We start from the raw sequence: 15425 nt of genomic DNA, 5'->3' as shown, positions 1-15425 counted from the left end.
CCTTTCACTTCTATCCCACTGGCCAGTGCTTAGCCGGGTGGCCACACCTGGCTGCAGGTGAGACTGGGAATAGTAGTCTTCATTCTAGGTATCCGTTTCCCCTCCATGGGAGAAGCGTGGCTGTTTTTTTTTTTAAAAAAAAACAAAGCAGAACGATGAGTTTATTGCAAGGGTTTCATCCTGCTGCAAGCCGGGAACCTCAAGGCCGTGGGAGCGGTGAGTTCCCGAGAGTGGTGTTGGAGTGGGCAAACAGGCCCTGTCTTGCTGCTGATAAGCTCTGCCTTGAAAGCATGTGCTGCAGCCACCCCGGGCACCCCGCAGTGAAGACAGACTCTGCCACATGCTGGGGGACTTTGATCAAAAGCAGACTTTGGGGCTTCCCTGGTGGCGCAGTGGTTGAGAGTCCGCCTGCCGATGCAGGGGACACGGGTTCGTGCCCCGGTCTGGGAAGATCCCACATGCCGCAGAGCGGCTAGGCCCGTGAGCCATGGCTGCTGAGCCTGCGCATCCGGAGCCTGTGCTCTGCAAGGGGAGAGGCCACAACAGTGAGAGGCCCGCCTACCGCAAAAAAAAAAAAAAAGCAGACTTTGGTTTCATTTGGAAAATGAAGCGCTCGTTTTTAAAGGTTGGGCACTGGTTCAAAGAAAGAAGAGTATGGTTTACCTATTTACTTTTTTGTGAAACATGAAAAATCTTAAATAGCATTCTCATTCTGTTTCTTGTGTTGCTGCTAATTTGCTGTTGTAAAAAAGCTGTTTAAATAATTTCTGTTAAGAGGGGGGGATATGGGGATATATGTATTCATATGGCTGATTCACTTTGTTTTACAATGAAACTAACACCGTATTATGAAACAATTATACTCCAATAAAGACTTGTAAAAAAAAAATAAAAACAGTGGAAAAAAATAAATTCAAAGTAAAATAATTAACTATCAAAAAAATTTCTGTCACATACATAATGATAGTGTATGGATTTGGCAGTCTGTATCACCAGCTTGCTGAACAAGTCACTTCTCTGCCTGTTTCCATATCTTATTAAGAAGGAGTTTGGATTTAGATTATTACCGGGTTCTTCCTCCTTTAATTCCATGATTCTAATGCAAATCTTTTTTATGTTGTGCTCAAAATACTACATATATGGTATTTTTTTCACCTTTGCTTACAGATTCCTTTAGAGGATTTCCGAAATTTATTGCAGAGGTGTAGTACTCCTGTTACAAAATCTTTTTACAAATAGGAAAACTCATGGTAGAGACTGTAACATTTAATTCTTGGTTAACATCTCCTACTCTGGTACCCTGATTGTTTTAATAGTATGCCTGTAACTTTGAAGGAAAAAAAAATTAAAATTTGCTTTCCTTTTTTTTGACATGTCCTAGAACTCACCTGAAAGCATTGGAGTCCAGAGAACCAAAAATGAAGATGAGAATGAGAAGGAAAAGGAGCTCCAGCTGGAATCTCTGCTGGGAGCCTTTGAGGGCCTGGGCAAAGCCTGGCCCCGAAATGTGGAGACCCAACGTAAGCAGCAGAACCTGCATTTGAAGAACTGCTGTGGCCAGGGCTTACTTCATGACAGTGAAGGTGTTCCATGTGACGAGTTATAGCTGCTGTTTCTGTAGAGCCTGACTGATTAACGGCGAGAATTATCCAGTATAAATTTTACTCCTACATTGGCAGATAATCTCATTGACTGTTAGTTTGCTAGGGCTGCTGTAATATATAGTACAACAGACTGGGTGACTTCAACCAGGGAACTGTATTTTCTCACAATTCTGGAGACTAGAAGTCTGAGATCAAGGTGTCAACAGTGTTGGTTTCTTTTGAGCCCTGTCTCTTTGGCTTGTAAATGGCCGTCCGTGTCTCTGTGTCCAGTACATTCTTATAAGGACACCAGTCGTCTTGGGTTAGGGCCCACCCTAATGGTCTCTTTAAAACCCTGTCTCCCAACTCAGTCACATTCTGAGGTACTTGGGGGTTAGGATGTCAACATGTGAGTCTGTGGGACACAGCTCAGCCCATAACAACCATGATACATTTTATGTAGATAGTTTGACTACAAAAAGAATTCTTTCACTCTTCTTTATGGTGCTGTATTCAGAGGAATCCACACAACTTATTAGTGGGGACTCTTCATCTCAAAATTAATGGCCTTGTTGCCAAATCTTCAATAAGCAAATGAAATCTGTATTTCCCTGAGAAACTTGAAACTTTCTGAGAGTTTTTCAGAATTGAACATATCTTTCCAAAGGATTAAGTAAATAAACAGTAAACCTTTACTGTTGGATTAGTTGTAGTTAGTAGGAGTTTGCCTTGTGTTGGTTCCTGCAGGGCATCCTACATCTTAATATTCATGAATGTTATGAAAAGTATTGTTGACTGTGATTGGATGTTTCTAAAATCAGACTTAAGATTGTCTTTGAGCCTTGCCATCCTTTGTGTGAACTTCAGAAAGTATATTTGCTATTTATAGGGAGGGTTTTCCAAAAGATACAGAACTGTAAGAGGTCTTATTTCTTGGTATTATGTTATGGACTGCAGTGGAAGTCCACTTATTTGACATCATTAGGACTACTAACTTTTGCTTGATAGGTAGAAGAAGTTAAAGTAGGGGATTATATAAAAAGATGATACATACACAAAGCAGTTTTAGTATAAGGAACAGAAATGTACATTTGCTGGATTGGTTGTCATCTGGGGGAAGGGCCAGGGCCTTTGAGGATTTGTTCCACACTGGCTTCTCGTATACATCTTACTCATAATGTATTATCTTCAGTTTCTGGTTTTGTTTCTTTATAGTGGAGAAAGAAATTACAGTCTCTTAGGAAGCAATTCAAGTGCAGAATTCTAGATTTTTTACCCTCATCCATCTTTATATTTGTGAACCGTACTAAATTCTGCAGCATTTAAAAAATAGCTACTTTGTTGAGTTTTATACTCCTGTTTCATCACTTAGCATAATATTAATTATATAATTATAATAACAAGTGCAGTTGGCATAACAGGTTTGGATAAAGCACTGTTGACTTTTAAGCCTACAACATGCAGAAGCTTCTGAGCCTCCAGAGTTCTGCTCTCTTTGGCTGTCATTCAGGGTGTTTTATGGGGAAAAGGCAGTGTGGTTTAGATTCTGTGTCAGTTCCTTAGAAAAGGATATTGCCTTGACAAAGAACACTTATGAACAGATATATAGGATTTTGGGGGGAGGGGGTGTTTCTGATCAGGGAAGTTTGTGGGAATTGGGCATAAAGTCATGCTGAAGTGTTTCCGAAATGTCATGGCTTTAATTAAGGGCATTTGTTGTTTTAATTTCTCCTCTCCCCGTCTCTCTCTCTGTCTACCCCTCTCTGTCCCTGTCTCTCTGTCTCTCTGTCTTCCCCTCACTTGCTCTGTCTCTTGCTCCTTCACATGCTCTGTCCTGCTCTGCCCCATTCTTGTTTTCCAGGTTGTTACCGTCGAGAGCTTTGCAAACTGATGTGTGAGCAGCTAAAACTCAGCACATGGAAAGTGCAGCTGGGAGTCCTACAGTCAATGAATGCCTTTTTTCAGGGGTAATTTGCTTCATAGTTCAGTCATTTATTTAACCTTCCCCTACCCCTTAGCATTTTATATATAATCAGTGGAATTTTTCTTTTTTTTTAACATCTTTATTGGAGTATAATTGCTTTACAATGCTGTGTTAGTTTCTGCTGCAGTGGCATTCTTTTAAATTTTAAAACTAAAAGCTAAAGTGACATCATAAAGCAATATATATGGATAGAAATTGTTTGTGCCAGAAAGGTTTTGGAATGTTTCTTAATAACTAGTATTTGTGTCTTGCTTTCTGATTTGTACAGATTAATGCTTTTAGAAGAAGAACATGCAGATCCTGAGGCTCTGGCTGAAATTCTCCTTGAAACTTGTAAATCAATCACATATTCTTTAGGTGAGTGGCAAATTGACATAGATAAGGAATGTTCATTTTAAAGCTCAAGGAGTTAAGCTTCAAACATTCCCTGCCTTGTGCTAGGAGCTAAATTTATGGAACAACTACTGAACTCTCCTATTTAATATACTCAATATGTGCCCCCAAACTGGAATGTATTAATCTGGAATTGTAATTTAGGATTTCAACACCTAGATTAGAAAAACCTTTGTGACCAGTATTTTTTAAAAACCTATACTTGGAAATAATTTCAAACTTACAGAAAAGTTACAATAATAATGCATGTAATACTTGTATATCCTTTACCCAAAGTCACCTGTTAACATTTTGCACCACTTACTTTATTACTTGCACTTCTGTATACATACTTTTTCCTCAACCATTTGAAAGTATATTGCTTACATCTTGCCCCTTTCCTCCTAAATTCTTCAGTGTGCCTTCTTTTACATACCAACTTTAGATAGTATAACATTGATGCATTATTTTTTAACCATTCATATTCTAGGTTTTCAGTTGACTAAGTAATCTTTTTTTTTTTTTTTTTTTTTTCTGTACGCGGGCATCTCACTGCTGTGGCCTCTCCTGTTGCGGAGCACAGGCTCCGGACGCGCAGGCTCAGCGGCCATGGCTCACAGGCCCAGCCGCTCCGTGGCATGTGGGATCTTCCCAGACCGGGGCACGAACCCGCGTCCCCTGCATCGACAGGCGGACTCTCAACCACTGCGCCACCAGGGAAGCCCCAGTAATATTCTTTATATAATCTTTTCCTTTCCTCCATTAAGGAATCCAGTCCGGAATCATTTAATGAATTTAGTTGTCGTATCGTTGTAGTCTCCTTTAATCTGGAACACTTCCTCAGCCTTTCTTTGTCTTATGTGACACTGACAATTTTGAAAAAAAGCCTCCCCCTCCCCCCATTTAAAACTAGAATGTTTCTCATTTGGTGTTTGTCTGATGTTTCCTTGTGATGAGATCCAGGTTATGAATTCCCAGTAGGGCTGCTCTATAAGTGATGTTATGTCCTCTCACATCAAGAGGCACACAGTGTCCACCTGCCCTCGTTGGCAGTGTTAATTTTTATTACCTGGTCAAGGTACTACTCAGTTTCCTCTGCTGTATGGTTACTATTTTTCCCCCTTCTGTCTGATAAGCAGCCTGTGGAAACACACTTTAGGACCATTCAGATAACCTGCTCCTCTTCAGAACTGTGTCTACTAAGCAGTCTGGGAGAAGACACTTTAAGACCATGCAGATATACTGCTCCTCTTCAAAGTGTCTCTTCTAGACTTAGCATGCATTGATGGGTTTTTCCTGAACCAGCTTTTACTAAGATGATTTTCCAACTCTAGCACTTCTTCCACATTTACCATTTGACAGTTGGCATCCTCTCATAAGCAAGGTCCCTCCCTCTCTCGAACTCTTTATTTATCTATTATCCATATTGATTCATGGATTCCTTTATTTCCCCCTTTGTTTATAATTATTTTCCTTAATTAATTTGTTGCTCAGATTATCCCAGATTTGGCCAGTGGAAGCCTCTTCGAGCTGTCTCCTTTGTCCTATTTCTGTCTCGCCACCATTCTTTTAAGCATTTGCGTACTTCATAGCATGACAGCCTGTTATAAGCTCATCTTTTGCTTCCTTTGTCTTGGGTCTGGTTGTGTGTTAGTTTTTTCAGTAAACAGTTTCACTGTGAACTAGATGCAGTGTCTAGAGTAGACACCAAGGAAGCATATTTCAGTTGTGATTCTTGGAGGTAGCCACCTGCTTTTGGATAAATAACTGGCAGCTGAGAAACTAGTCATTACAGGGTCGGGTCACAGCCAGGTGTCCCTGAGTTGGCCTTACCCCTGGGTGATGTAATGTTCTTTGGTAAAATGAAGAGGTCATGCAAACCTAAAGACCTTTCTTAGGTATCCTGTGAAGTCGACTTCTAAAATGGGTCCTTTAAATATTGCCATTTGTTATGGAGATTGGTATATTTGGCTGACAGCTTTTTTTTTTTTTAAGTAAGGAATGTGGACATATAGCACATTTCAAGTATTTGATGATAATTGGCTAAGGGAAGCTTACTTAGGAGCACATGTATCGTTCCCTGAATTTATAATTTCCGAACATCTTTCTTTCGGTAACACAAACTTAACCTTAGATGTTCTGTTTGTAAGGCATATAAAACAAATAATGTGAACTATATGATTTTCTTCTTAGAAAATAAGACCTACTCATCTGTGAGAACAGAAGCTTTATCTGTGATAGAATTGCTGCTTAAAAAACTTGAAGGTGAGTTCTTGATACTTCTCATTGGAGGACTGGAAAGCCAGGAGACTTTATGGCATATGTTTTAGGAATTTTTTTTATTTTCTGTTTTTGTTTTTAATAAGCATATACTCCAAAATACAAATTAATATATTTGTACATGGAAGTGGAATATACATAGCTAAAACCTTCCAATTTTATGAAGTGTTAAATTTGGTACTCTATTATTTTATATACTTTTAGTGCATTATGAAGCTGTGGTTATCTCAATGAAGTTTTGGTTTCCATCGTGAATCTTGAGTTAATCTTGGTTAATTACAGCAAGAAGCTGACAGTGGCAGAACAGAGCTCACTATACACATGTAAACAGAATGACACGCTGAAAAGTGGAGTTAGGAGAACATTTAACAATTATCTACCTGAGTTATCAAATTTGATAGCAGTTTTCTTAATCCTTTTTTTTTTTTTCTGTTTTCCTTTTTCTAAACCGTCTTACAAAGAAGCAGATTTCGTCTAATGGTCTGTTCTATCACTGGTAAAAGAAGAATGTTAGCATTTTCTCCAGTGGTGTATCTGTTACTGATTTCAAAAGGAGGCCTCTCTTCTTTTTTCATTTTCCTCTTTTTATTATTTTAACCACGTGGATGAAGAATGGGGCATATGGAACACTTTTCTCTAGAGCATTGTGTATCTGCTGTTTCTCCTTCTGCCTCTATCTTTGCTTAGCAATTAAAGCACCTCTCTCAGGGCTCCATAAAACAGGCCGTTTAGACTCAGCGACACTGCACGAGTCATAATCCCTTTTTTCCATGTTGAAGTAGAAGAGCTAGACACTTAGATGTATCTCTGAATTCTCACAGTTTGCCAGATATGTATGAATGTATTCTAGATGAGGAAAATGAAGCTAACAGTGAGATAACTTGCTTGAAACCACATCACCAGGAAGTATCAGAACCTCATAAACAAGATTTAGAATCTGATGTACTTTATGAATTTCTGATATTTTGAGTATGCCTGTAGTTCTCTGATGCTTTTCTGAAAGGAGTAATAAAGTGTCATCTGTTCAAACTGTCTTTGCAATTATGAAATTTATTGAGGATTTTTTTTTACTGAGCATATCTTACAAAGATATATTCAGCTCAATTGCTGAAATAGCTTTTTTGTTACTGTGTGCCCTGCCTCGATACTTCCTGCTTCCCAGTTGGCTTCAGGCTCCCTTCATTCTCTTTGTCCCACCAGCTCTGGGGACAGAGGATGAAACTCCCTGATTGGCCCTCAGGTTATTGTCAATAATTAGGTTTGGAGACAACTCTTAAACCTGTGATCAGTATATACAGAATTGTTACCACGGGGTTGCTTTGCATTTATTTTGGGGATAGGATATGTGGAAGAAAAGCAGAAAGAATAGTTTGGGATTCTCTGCTTGCTTCTTCTGTAAGGATTCTTTTGTTGTTCTTTCTCTTTCCATTCAGAATCTAAACAGTGGGAAAGTTTGACATCTGAATGCAGAGTGCTCCTGATTGAGTCTTTAGCAACTATGGAGACAGACAGCAGACCTGAGCTGCAGGAGAAAGCATTGTTACTGAAGAAAACACTTGAAAATCTGGAATAAATTAGAAGGGGAAGAAACAAACAAGTGCCATGTTCATTGGGGGTTGAAATGGTGGTACTCTTTGTGGGGAAAAGTAAAGATTAATCTGTAGCATGCATCATTCCTTGGCTGAAATAAAAAAAAATGCCTTAAATTTTGTTCCTTATTAGCTTTATTTTACTTGATGTTTTAAAAGTATCTGGGCTGAATAAGCGAAATGGAACCTTGGATATTTGAGAGGTGGTTGTAGGTGAAACTGACAGAAATAGCTGTTGAAAGAGTTAAAGCTGTTATTAAAGGAATAGACAGAGTTGCAGAGGAAGCTGCATAAAAATCTTAGAACTGTATCCAAATTTTATAAAGTCATTTCAGGAAGGGGTTGTATCAACTACTTAGTTTAACGCCCTCTTTACACCTGAAGAAACAGGTTATGAGATGACGTAGCTTCCTTTCGGAGGCCTGTGCCGAGGCTGGAACCTGTGTGATGGATGACCTGCCTGGGACACTTTCTTTTACAACCTGCTGCTAATCAGTGCTAACCCTGGCCTACCTGAGAAACTCCCAAGATGAGATGGTACAGCAGTCCTGGCACCAGAACTGAACTGACCCATTATGTAAGCACCACTGGATTCTTGAAATTCAGAAGTTGAACATTGTCTTGTCATTTGTTTAGATGACTGGTTTTTAGAAAATGAATATCTACCAACCTTGCAGGTTGAGAGGGAGGGAAAATTTGGTGTCCATGTAATCGTCCTCCTCTTATAAGCAGATGAAGGTAGATTAGGACAAGATTGTTCATTTTGTCTGTTATGTATTTTGCAAAACACAAACCAACAACGAAATCGCGACTGCTTGGTTTAGACCATTTATAATCTCAAAACTGTAAAGACAAATTAAAATTTTCTACCCACTTTTATGCTAACAGTCATGACTATGGGATAGAAAGGAAAGCATTTTAATTAGCTATCTGGGAATAACCTGATACCATTCAAAGTAAATTATTGCAGCTAGGGTTTCTTCCTTTCCTTATGCTGCTCAGGCCCCTGCCTAAGGATGTAGGGTAAGGGGAAAAAACACATTTAACGTAAGTGTTTATTAAAGTAAAAGGAGAACTCTCTAGCTCACCTTGGATTCCAAGCACAAAATTGGCTTACACTCAATACTGACCCCTTACCGACATTAACACCAGGGTGGGAACTCTGTGTTATTATTTTTTGTGGTCTCTATTAACCAAAGTATTTAAAATTTTCTTGACTGTGACCCATAGTAAAACTAACTTTTTTCATCATGACCCAGAACAATGTGTGTAGGGTGGAGGGGAGGGAGGGAGGGAGAAACAAAAAATGAATATAAAATCTTTAACTGAAATAAAATGTTTTGTGAAATGGTACATATTATGTGTGATCTGCTTTGATCCCTCCCCGCCAACTCCCCACCACCGTTTTGAATGCTCTTTCAGACCCACTAAATTCATTTCCTGACTCATAAATGGGTCGTTATTCACAGTTTGAAAAACACTGCCATAGATAGTACCTAAACCTAGCTGCATATGCTGTGTTCTGGGGTTGCTTCTGTTTGGAAAAGGGGTTTACAAATGAAAATTTAAGTGTTTATTACCAAAACGTCCTCTTAGCTGGTACTAAATATAATTGTGAGTTTTAGTAGCATCATGAATTTTAAGTAAACTATCATGGACTTCCACTTGAGAGTGGTGTTTGCTTGGGGAAAAAAAATCAACTCTGGGTGTTTTTCAGAAAGCTTGCATCCTCATAGGACTTAGTGTTTTCCAGATCTGTATTTCCCCCTCCATGAAGTGCTCTCTGACTTTCATTTACAGTACCTGGGATACTCTTCCTAGGCAAGAGTGCCATGTAGGTCAGGTATTGTTGGAAGGTAAGAGTGTAAGGGCAAGAATTGTGCTCTTGGCCCGTATCAAGTTTAAAACCTCATCAGATTTTATGCTTTTTAAACTTTTTGTTATTCAATATTGGGAATTTCCCATGGTGCTGAGAGAGGTGCTAAGATACTTGAACCTTAGTGCTGTTGAATTAATTTGTTTTAGTTTTCTAAGCACATTTCTAAGTTTTACACTTAACTGCCTTCATCTTGACCAGCCAAGTCATTTGTACAACTAGTAATGTTAACTATGGTCTCCCAATGCAGCTTGTATTGGTGTGCATGGGCACACATATTTATTTAAAAGAGTTAATAACTGAGAGTTTGTCATTGTGGAATGTTGATATTAGTGAACAAATGGCAAAAGGACCTGTGAACATTTATATCTTTGGCCTTCATTTTCCAAAGCTATGTGGAACAGATTTTTATTATTTTTTTCCCTAGGAATATTCAGTGCTACTTGTCATATAGGCAACTGATACAGAGAGTCTACTGACTTCCTTATTCCTGGAATATATATCGTCACACTAGATATATCGTCACAAATTTATTGATATGCGAAAAGGAGGTACCTGAAATTTGGCAATTGGAAATCAAAACAAAGTATAAAATTGTCTTTTTGGTGATAAAGAGCAGCCATTTCTTTAATGTTTGTGTCTAATTTACAATTGCCAGTGTGTTTGCCTGTAATACAGTGTACCTGCCCAATAAAACTGATTGCCACCAAATCCCCATTGCTTTACCCTTCCATCTTTTACTTGTGTTATTCACTAATGAGAAGAGAAAAGAAAAAAAGATGTGGCCTTGTTGGTCTGTGCTCTAGTAGCCTTTGCACTGTGTGAACACTGTCTGCCCGTGGGGGGAAGTTTCTATCTGCTGCTGCCACAATATATTCATGCTGCTTGTGAAGTACAGGGAGTTATTTTGACATTGGCACTCATTGTAATGTACAAACTGTTGTTAAATGGATGTATATGTGACAGATTTTTGTATTTTATATGCAAAGTCTTCATAGAATCCTCTGCAATATGTACTAAGCTAGCTAAGCATGTGGTAGTCTTGAAAGGAAACATCCTTCCCATGCCCAAGAAGATATTAAGTGGTAAATAAAAGCTGCATGATCAGTTCTTTGAAGTGGTGCATTAATTTTTACTGGTTCTCTGGGAAAATAGTTAACTTCCAAGGCATTGCCTGGTTATACTTTAAAGACCAAAAAAAGCCCTACTGCCTGCAGTATTCTGAGCTACATCTACCAAGCAGAAATTGTTGGCTTAAGTGTCTGGGAGTTCCAAGGCAAAACACAAACAGAGGCAAGGCACCTGAATAATTACTGTTAAATGCTTGGAGAGAAGCAGTCATTGAAAGATTGGATTTTTTGATATAGGTAATCTCTGATGAACACATAGAAACAACAAGCAGTTCTGCTTTTGGTTAAGATTAACATACATGGCTATGCACATAAAATATCAGAGCTATAGGTACCTCCTATGTTGTAAATAGCCGAACAGATTTTAGGCTGTGGCTTTTTGTCCGACATCTTAGTGAGGTGCAGTGGTAGCAGTTGCTCTCCCGGCTTCGCTATGTCGCCCAAGGACGACAAGAAGAAGGATGCCGGAAAGTCAGCCAAGAAAGACAAAGAGCCAGTGAACAAATCTGGGGGCAAGGCCAAAAAGAAGAAGTGGTCCAAAGGCAAAGTTCGGGACAAGCTCAATAACCTAGTCTTGTTGGACAAAGCAACATAAGACAAACTCTAAAGAAGTACCCAACTATAAGCTTATAACTCCAGCTGTTGTCCCTGAGATACTGAAGATTTGTGGTTCCCTGGCCAGGGCAGCCCTTCAGGAGCTCCTTAGTAAAGGACTTATTAAACTGGTTTCAAAGCACAGAGCTCAAGTAATTTACACCAGAAATACCAAGGGTGGAGATGCTCCAGCAGCTGATGAAGATGCGTGAACAGGTCCCACCAACTGTATATTTTGAAAAATAAAACTTTATTAAATCAAAATTTTTTTAGTCTGTGGAAGATATGCTTGAAGGTGAGAGATACCTTGCTTTTTCTCTTATAGCAGCTAAAAAGCCTAAGCTGCTCCCTTTCTTCTATGCTTTTCCTCCTTTTTCCCTTCAAGCTAGTACCAGATTATTTGATTAGAATAACAATTGGTTTTTAAAAAGTGGAAAACCCACAACTAGAAATATGAAAATCACTAAAGGAAAAATCTTATTGGTAAAGGCAAATATACAGTGAAGATAGTAAATCAACCACATATAGAGCTAGTATGAGCATTAAAAGATAAAAACCGTAAAATCATCTATATCCACAATAAGTTGAGGGATACACAAAACAAAACAGTGTAAAATACGATGTCAAAAATAGTAAACGTGATTAGCTCTAGTAGTTTTCTCGTAGCATCTTTATTATAAAGCAGAATCTAACACACCATTGTAAAGCAATTATACTCCAATAAAGATGTTAAAAAAAAAAGTAAACGTGGAGGGGGTAAAAATGCAAGCATGTTAAAATGCATTCAAACTTAAGGGATCTGCAACTTAATCACATATATATATACAGATTGCTATATATAAACCTCATAATAACCACAAACCAAAAATCTGTAATAGATACACAGAAAAGAGAAAGAAATCCAGGCATAATACTAAAAGATAGTCATCAAATCACAAGGGAAGAGAGCAAAAGAAAAAGAAAGGAACAAGAAAGCTACAAAGACAACCCCCAAACAACAAAATGTCAAAAGTACATACCCATCAATAATTACTTTAAATGCACTAAATGCTCCAATTGGAAGACACAGAGTGGCTGAGTGGGTACAAAAACAAGACCCATATATATGTTGCCTACAAGAGACGCCAGATATAAAGATGCACACATTGAAAATGAGAGAATGGAAAGAGGTATTCCATGCATGTGGAAACGAAAAGAAAACTGGAGTAGCAATAGTTACATCAGAAAAACTGACTTTAAAACAAAGACTGTGACAAGAAACAAAGGACATTACATAAGGATCAAGGGATCAATCCAAGAGGAGATACAACAATTGTAAATATATATGCACCCAACATAGGAGCACCTCAATACATAAAGGAACACCTAATACATAACATACACCTAAAACACCTAACATAGGAACACCTAAATAAAGTAAATCTTAATAGATATAAAGGGAGAAATCAAGAGTAACACAATAATGGCAGGGGATTTTAACACCCCACTTAATAATTTTCATATATAATGTACAGCAGTGTTAATTATATTTATATGTTGTACTTTATATTCCTAGTACTTATTTAACTCATAACTGTCAATTTGTACCTTCATTCAATTTTCCTACCTCCCAGCCCCCATCTCTGGTAACTACATATCTAATCTCTTTTTCTGTGAGTTTGTCTTTGAAGTAAAATTGACCTACAACACTATGTTACTTCCTGGTGCACGGCATAATGACTTGGTATTTCTGTACATTACAAAATGATCACCAGGGTAAGTCTAGTTACTATCTGTCACTGTACAAAGATGTTATATTATTATCGACTTATTCCCCACACTGTACATTTTATGCCCATGACTCATTTATTTTGTAGCTGGAAGTCTGTACCTTTTAATCTCCCTTACCTGTTTCTCTCATGCGCCCAACTCACCTCCCCTCTGGTAACCACCTCTTTGTTCTCTATATCTATGACTCTGTTTTTGCTCTGTTTGTTCAGTTGCTTTGTTTTTTAAATTCCACATGTAAGTGAAATCATACAGTGTTTGTCTTTTTCTGTCTGAATTATTTCACTTAGCATCATGCCCTCAAGGTCCATCCATGGTGTTGCAGATGGCAAGATTTCATTATTTTGTAAGATTGAGTAATATTCCATTGTATTTATATGTATATGTGTGTGTATATATATGTATATATATACATATACACACACATATATATGTATATATACCTATCACAACTTCTTTATCCATCTGTTGATGGGGACTTAGGTTGCTTCCATATCTTGGCTATTGTAAATAATGTTGCAATGAACATGGGAGTACATCTATCTCTTTGAGATAGTCATTTAGTTTTCTTTGGATATGTTCCCAGGAGAGGGATTGCTGGATCATATGGTAGTTCTATTTTTAATTTCTTGAGGAAACTTCATACTGTTTTCCCTAGTGACTGTACCAGTTTATATTCCCACCAACAGTGCACAGGGTTCTCCTTTCTCAGTGTTGAATTTTTTTAAATAGATGGTGAAATGCTCTAGGATTGATTGTGCTGATATTTGCATGACTCTGTGAATACACTAAAAAAAAATCATTGAATTGTACACTTTAAATGGGGGCAATTGTATGGTATATGAATTATATCTTAGTAAAGTTGTTTTTTAAAAAAGACAATCCATTCTAACTGGTTCAGGCATTTTAGAGTATTTGTAAGTTATAGATAACGAAACATGTATTGATTATTTTTCCATACACACTATTTGTTAAAATATGTTAATAAATTGTGTTCCCTAACAAAATGAAGCACAGGATACCACCAGATACCCACCGAAATGGCTAAAATCAAGAGCTACAATACCAAGCATCAGCACAGATACAGAGTAACAGAATTGTCATATATTACTAATGCAGTTTCAAAACGGTAGAGCATCTTTTTAAAAAGATAAATTTATTTATTTTATTTATTTTTGGCTGCAGTGGGTCCTCGTTGCTGCGTGTGGGCTTTCTCTAGTTGAGGCGAGTGGGGGCTACTCTTCATTGCAGTGTATGGGCTTCTCACTGCGGTGGCCTCCCCTGTTGCAGAGCACGGGCTCTAGGCGTGTGGGCTTCAGTGGTTGTGGCATGCAGGCTCAGCAGTTGTGGCTTGTGGGCTGTGGAGCGCAGGCTCAGTAGTTGTGGTGCATGGGCTTAGTTGCTCCGCGGCATGTGGGATCTTCCTGGACCAGGGCTCAAACCTGTGTCCCCTGCATTGACAGGCGGATTCTTAACCACTGTGCCACCAGGGAAGCCCCCTGGTACAGCATCTTTAAGAAACAGTTTGGTATATCATATGAAGTTATGCATATACTTGCATTATGACCCAGAAATTTTACTCCAGAGTATTTACCCAGGAGTAATAAAATAAAAACCTATGTTTGCACAAAAACTTGTAAGTGAAGAGCAGAATTATTCATAATAGCTCAGAATTGAAAACAATCCAAATGTCTATCAACTAGTGAATAAACCATTGTGACAGATTTATACAGTGGAATACTACTCAGTAATGAAAAGAAATGACCAATACAAATATAAAACATTTTGCTAAGTGACAAGGCTGTATATTATATAATTCTATTTATAGGAAATTCTAGAAAAGGAAAACTATAGTGACAGAAATCAGATCAGTAGTTTCAGGCATGAGGTCAGGGGAGACTGACTGCAAATGGGCACAAGAGAACTTCTTAGTTGTTGGTAATATTCTATACCTTGATTATGGCCATAAAACAAATTATGGCTCTCACTTATTTAAAACAGCTCTCCATTGTCCACAAAATTAAATTTAACCTACCTAATCTGGCATAAAAACCATTTATGATGTTATTACTGCCTGGTCTTAACAACTTGTAAGTTTATGCTTCTGCCTGACTTTTGTCAATCAAAACAACTTTCAGATGCAAGAGTGTGCTAATCTAGAAGTTCTGTGTTTAGAAAATAAGGCTTCTTGAGACCTCCTTGTTCACCAACAATTCCAGTGTGTGCTTGGAATCTTTTTTGAGTCATCTG

The 15425-nt window shown here is 38.1% G+C and overlaps 1 protein-coding gene and 1 pseudogene across 5 annotated transcripts in view; both read left to right on the top strand.

Annotated features, from left to right (window-relative positions):
• Positions 1–10795, top strand: part of ECPAS (Ecm29 proteasome adaptor and scaffold) — a 103972-nt gene extending 93177 nt beyond the window's left edge. For all 4 annotated transcript variants that reach the window (XM_081236615.1, XM_081236613.1, XM_081236612.1 and 1 more), the window contains 5 exons: positions 1382–1520; positions 3445–3550; positions 3836–3924; positions 6133–6204; positions 7653–10795. In XM_081236615.1, coding sequence (XP_081092741.1) covers positions 1382–1520; positions 3445–3550; positions 3836–3924; positions 6133–6204; positions 7653–7792 — 546 coding nt within the window. In that variant the 3' untranslated portion in view covers positions 7793–10795. The remainder of the gene's footprint in view (positions 1–1381; positions 1521–3444; positions 3551–3835; positions 3925–6132; positions 6205–7652) is intronic.
• Positions 10796–11247: 452 nt separating this feature from the next.
• On the top strand, positions 11248–11910 carry LOC308619501 (small ribosomal subunit protein eS25-like; annotated as a pseudogene). The gene has a single exon. The product of its transcript is annotated as a small ribosomal subunit protein eS25-like (transcript).
• Positions 11911–15425: the final 3515 nt, after the last annotated feature.

Source organism: Mesoplodon bidens (genome assembly GCF_964165515.1).
Source record: "Mesoplodon bidens genome assembly, chromosome: 6".
In the NCBI taxonomy this organism is placed as follows: domain Eukaryota; kingdom Metazoa; phylum Chordata; class Mammalia; order Artiodactyla; family Ziphiidae; genus Mesoplodon; species Mesoplodon bidens.
Note: the sequence above shows the minus strand (reverse complement) of the source record. Positions and strands in the feature narration are given on the sequence as shown.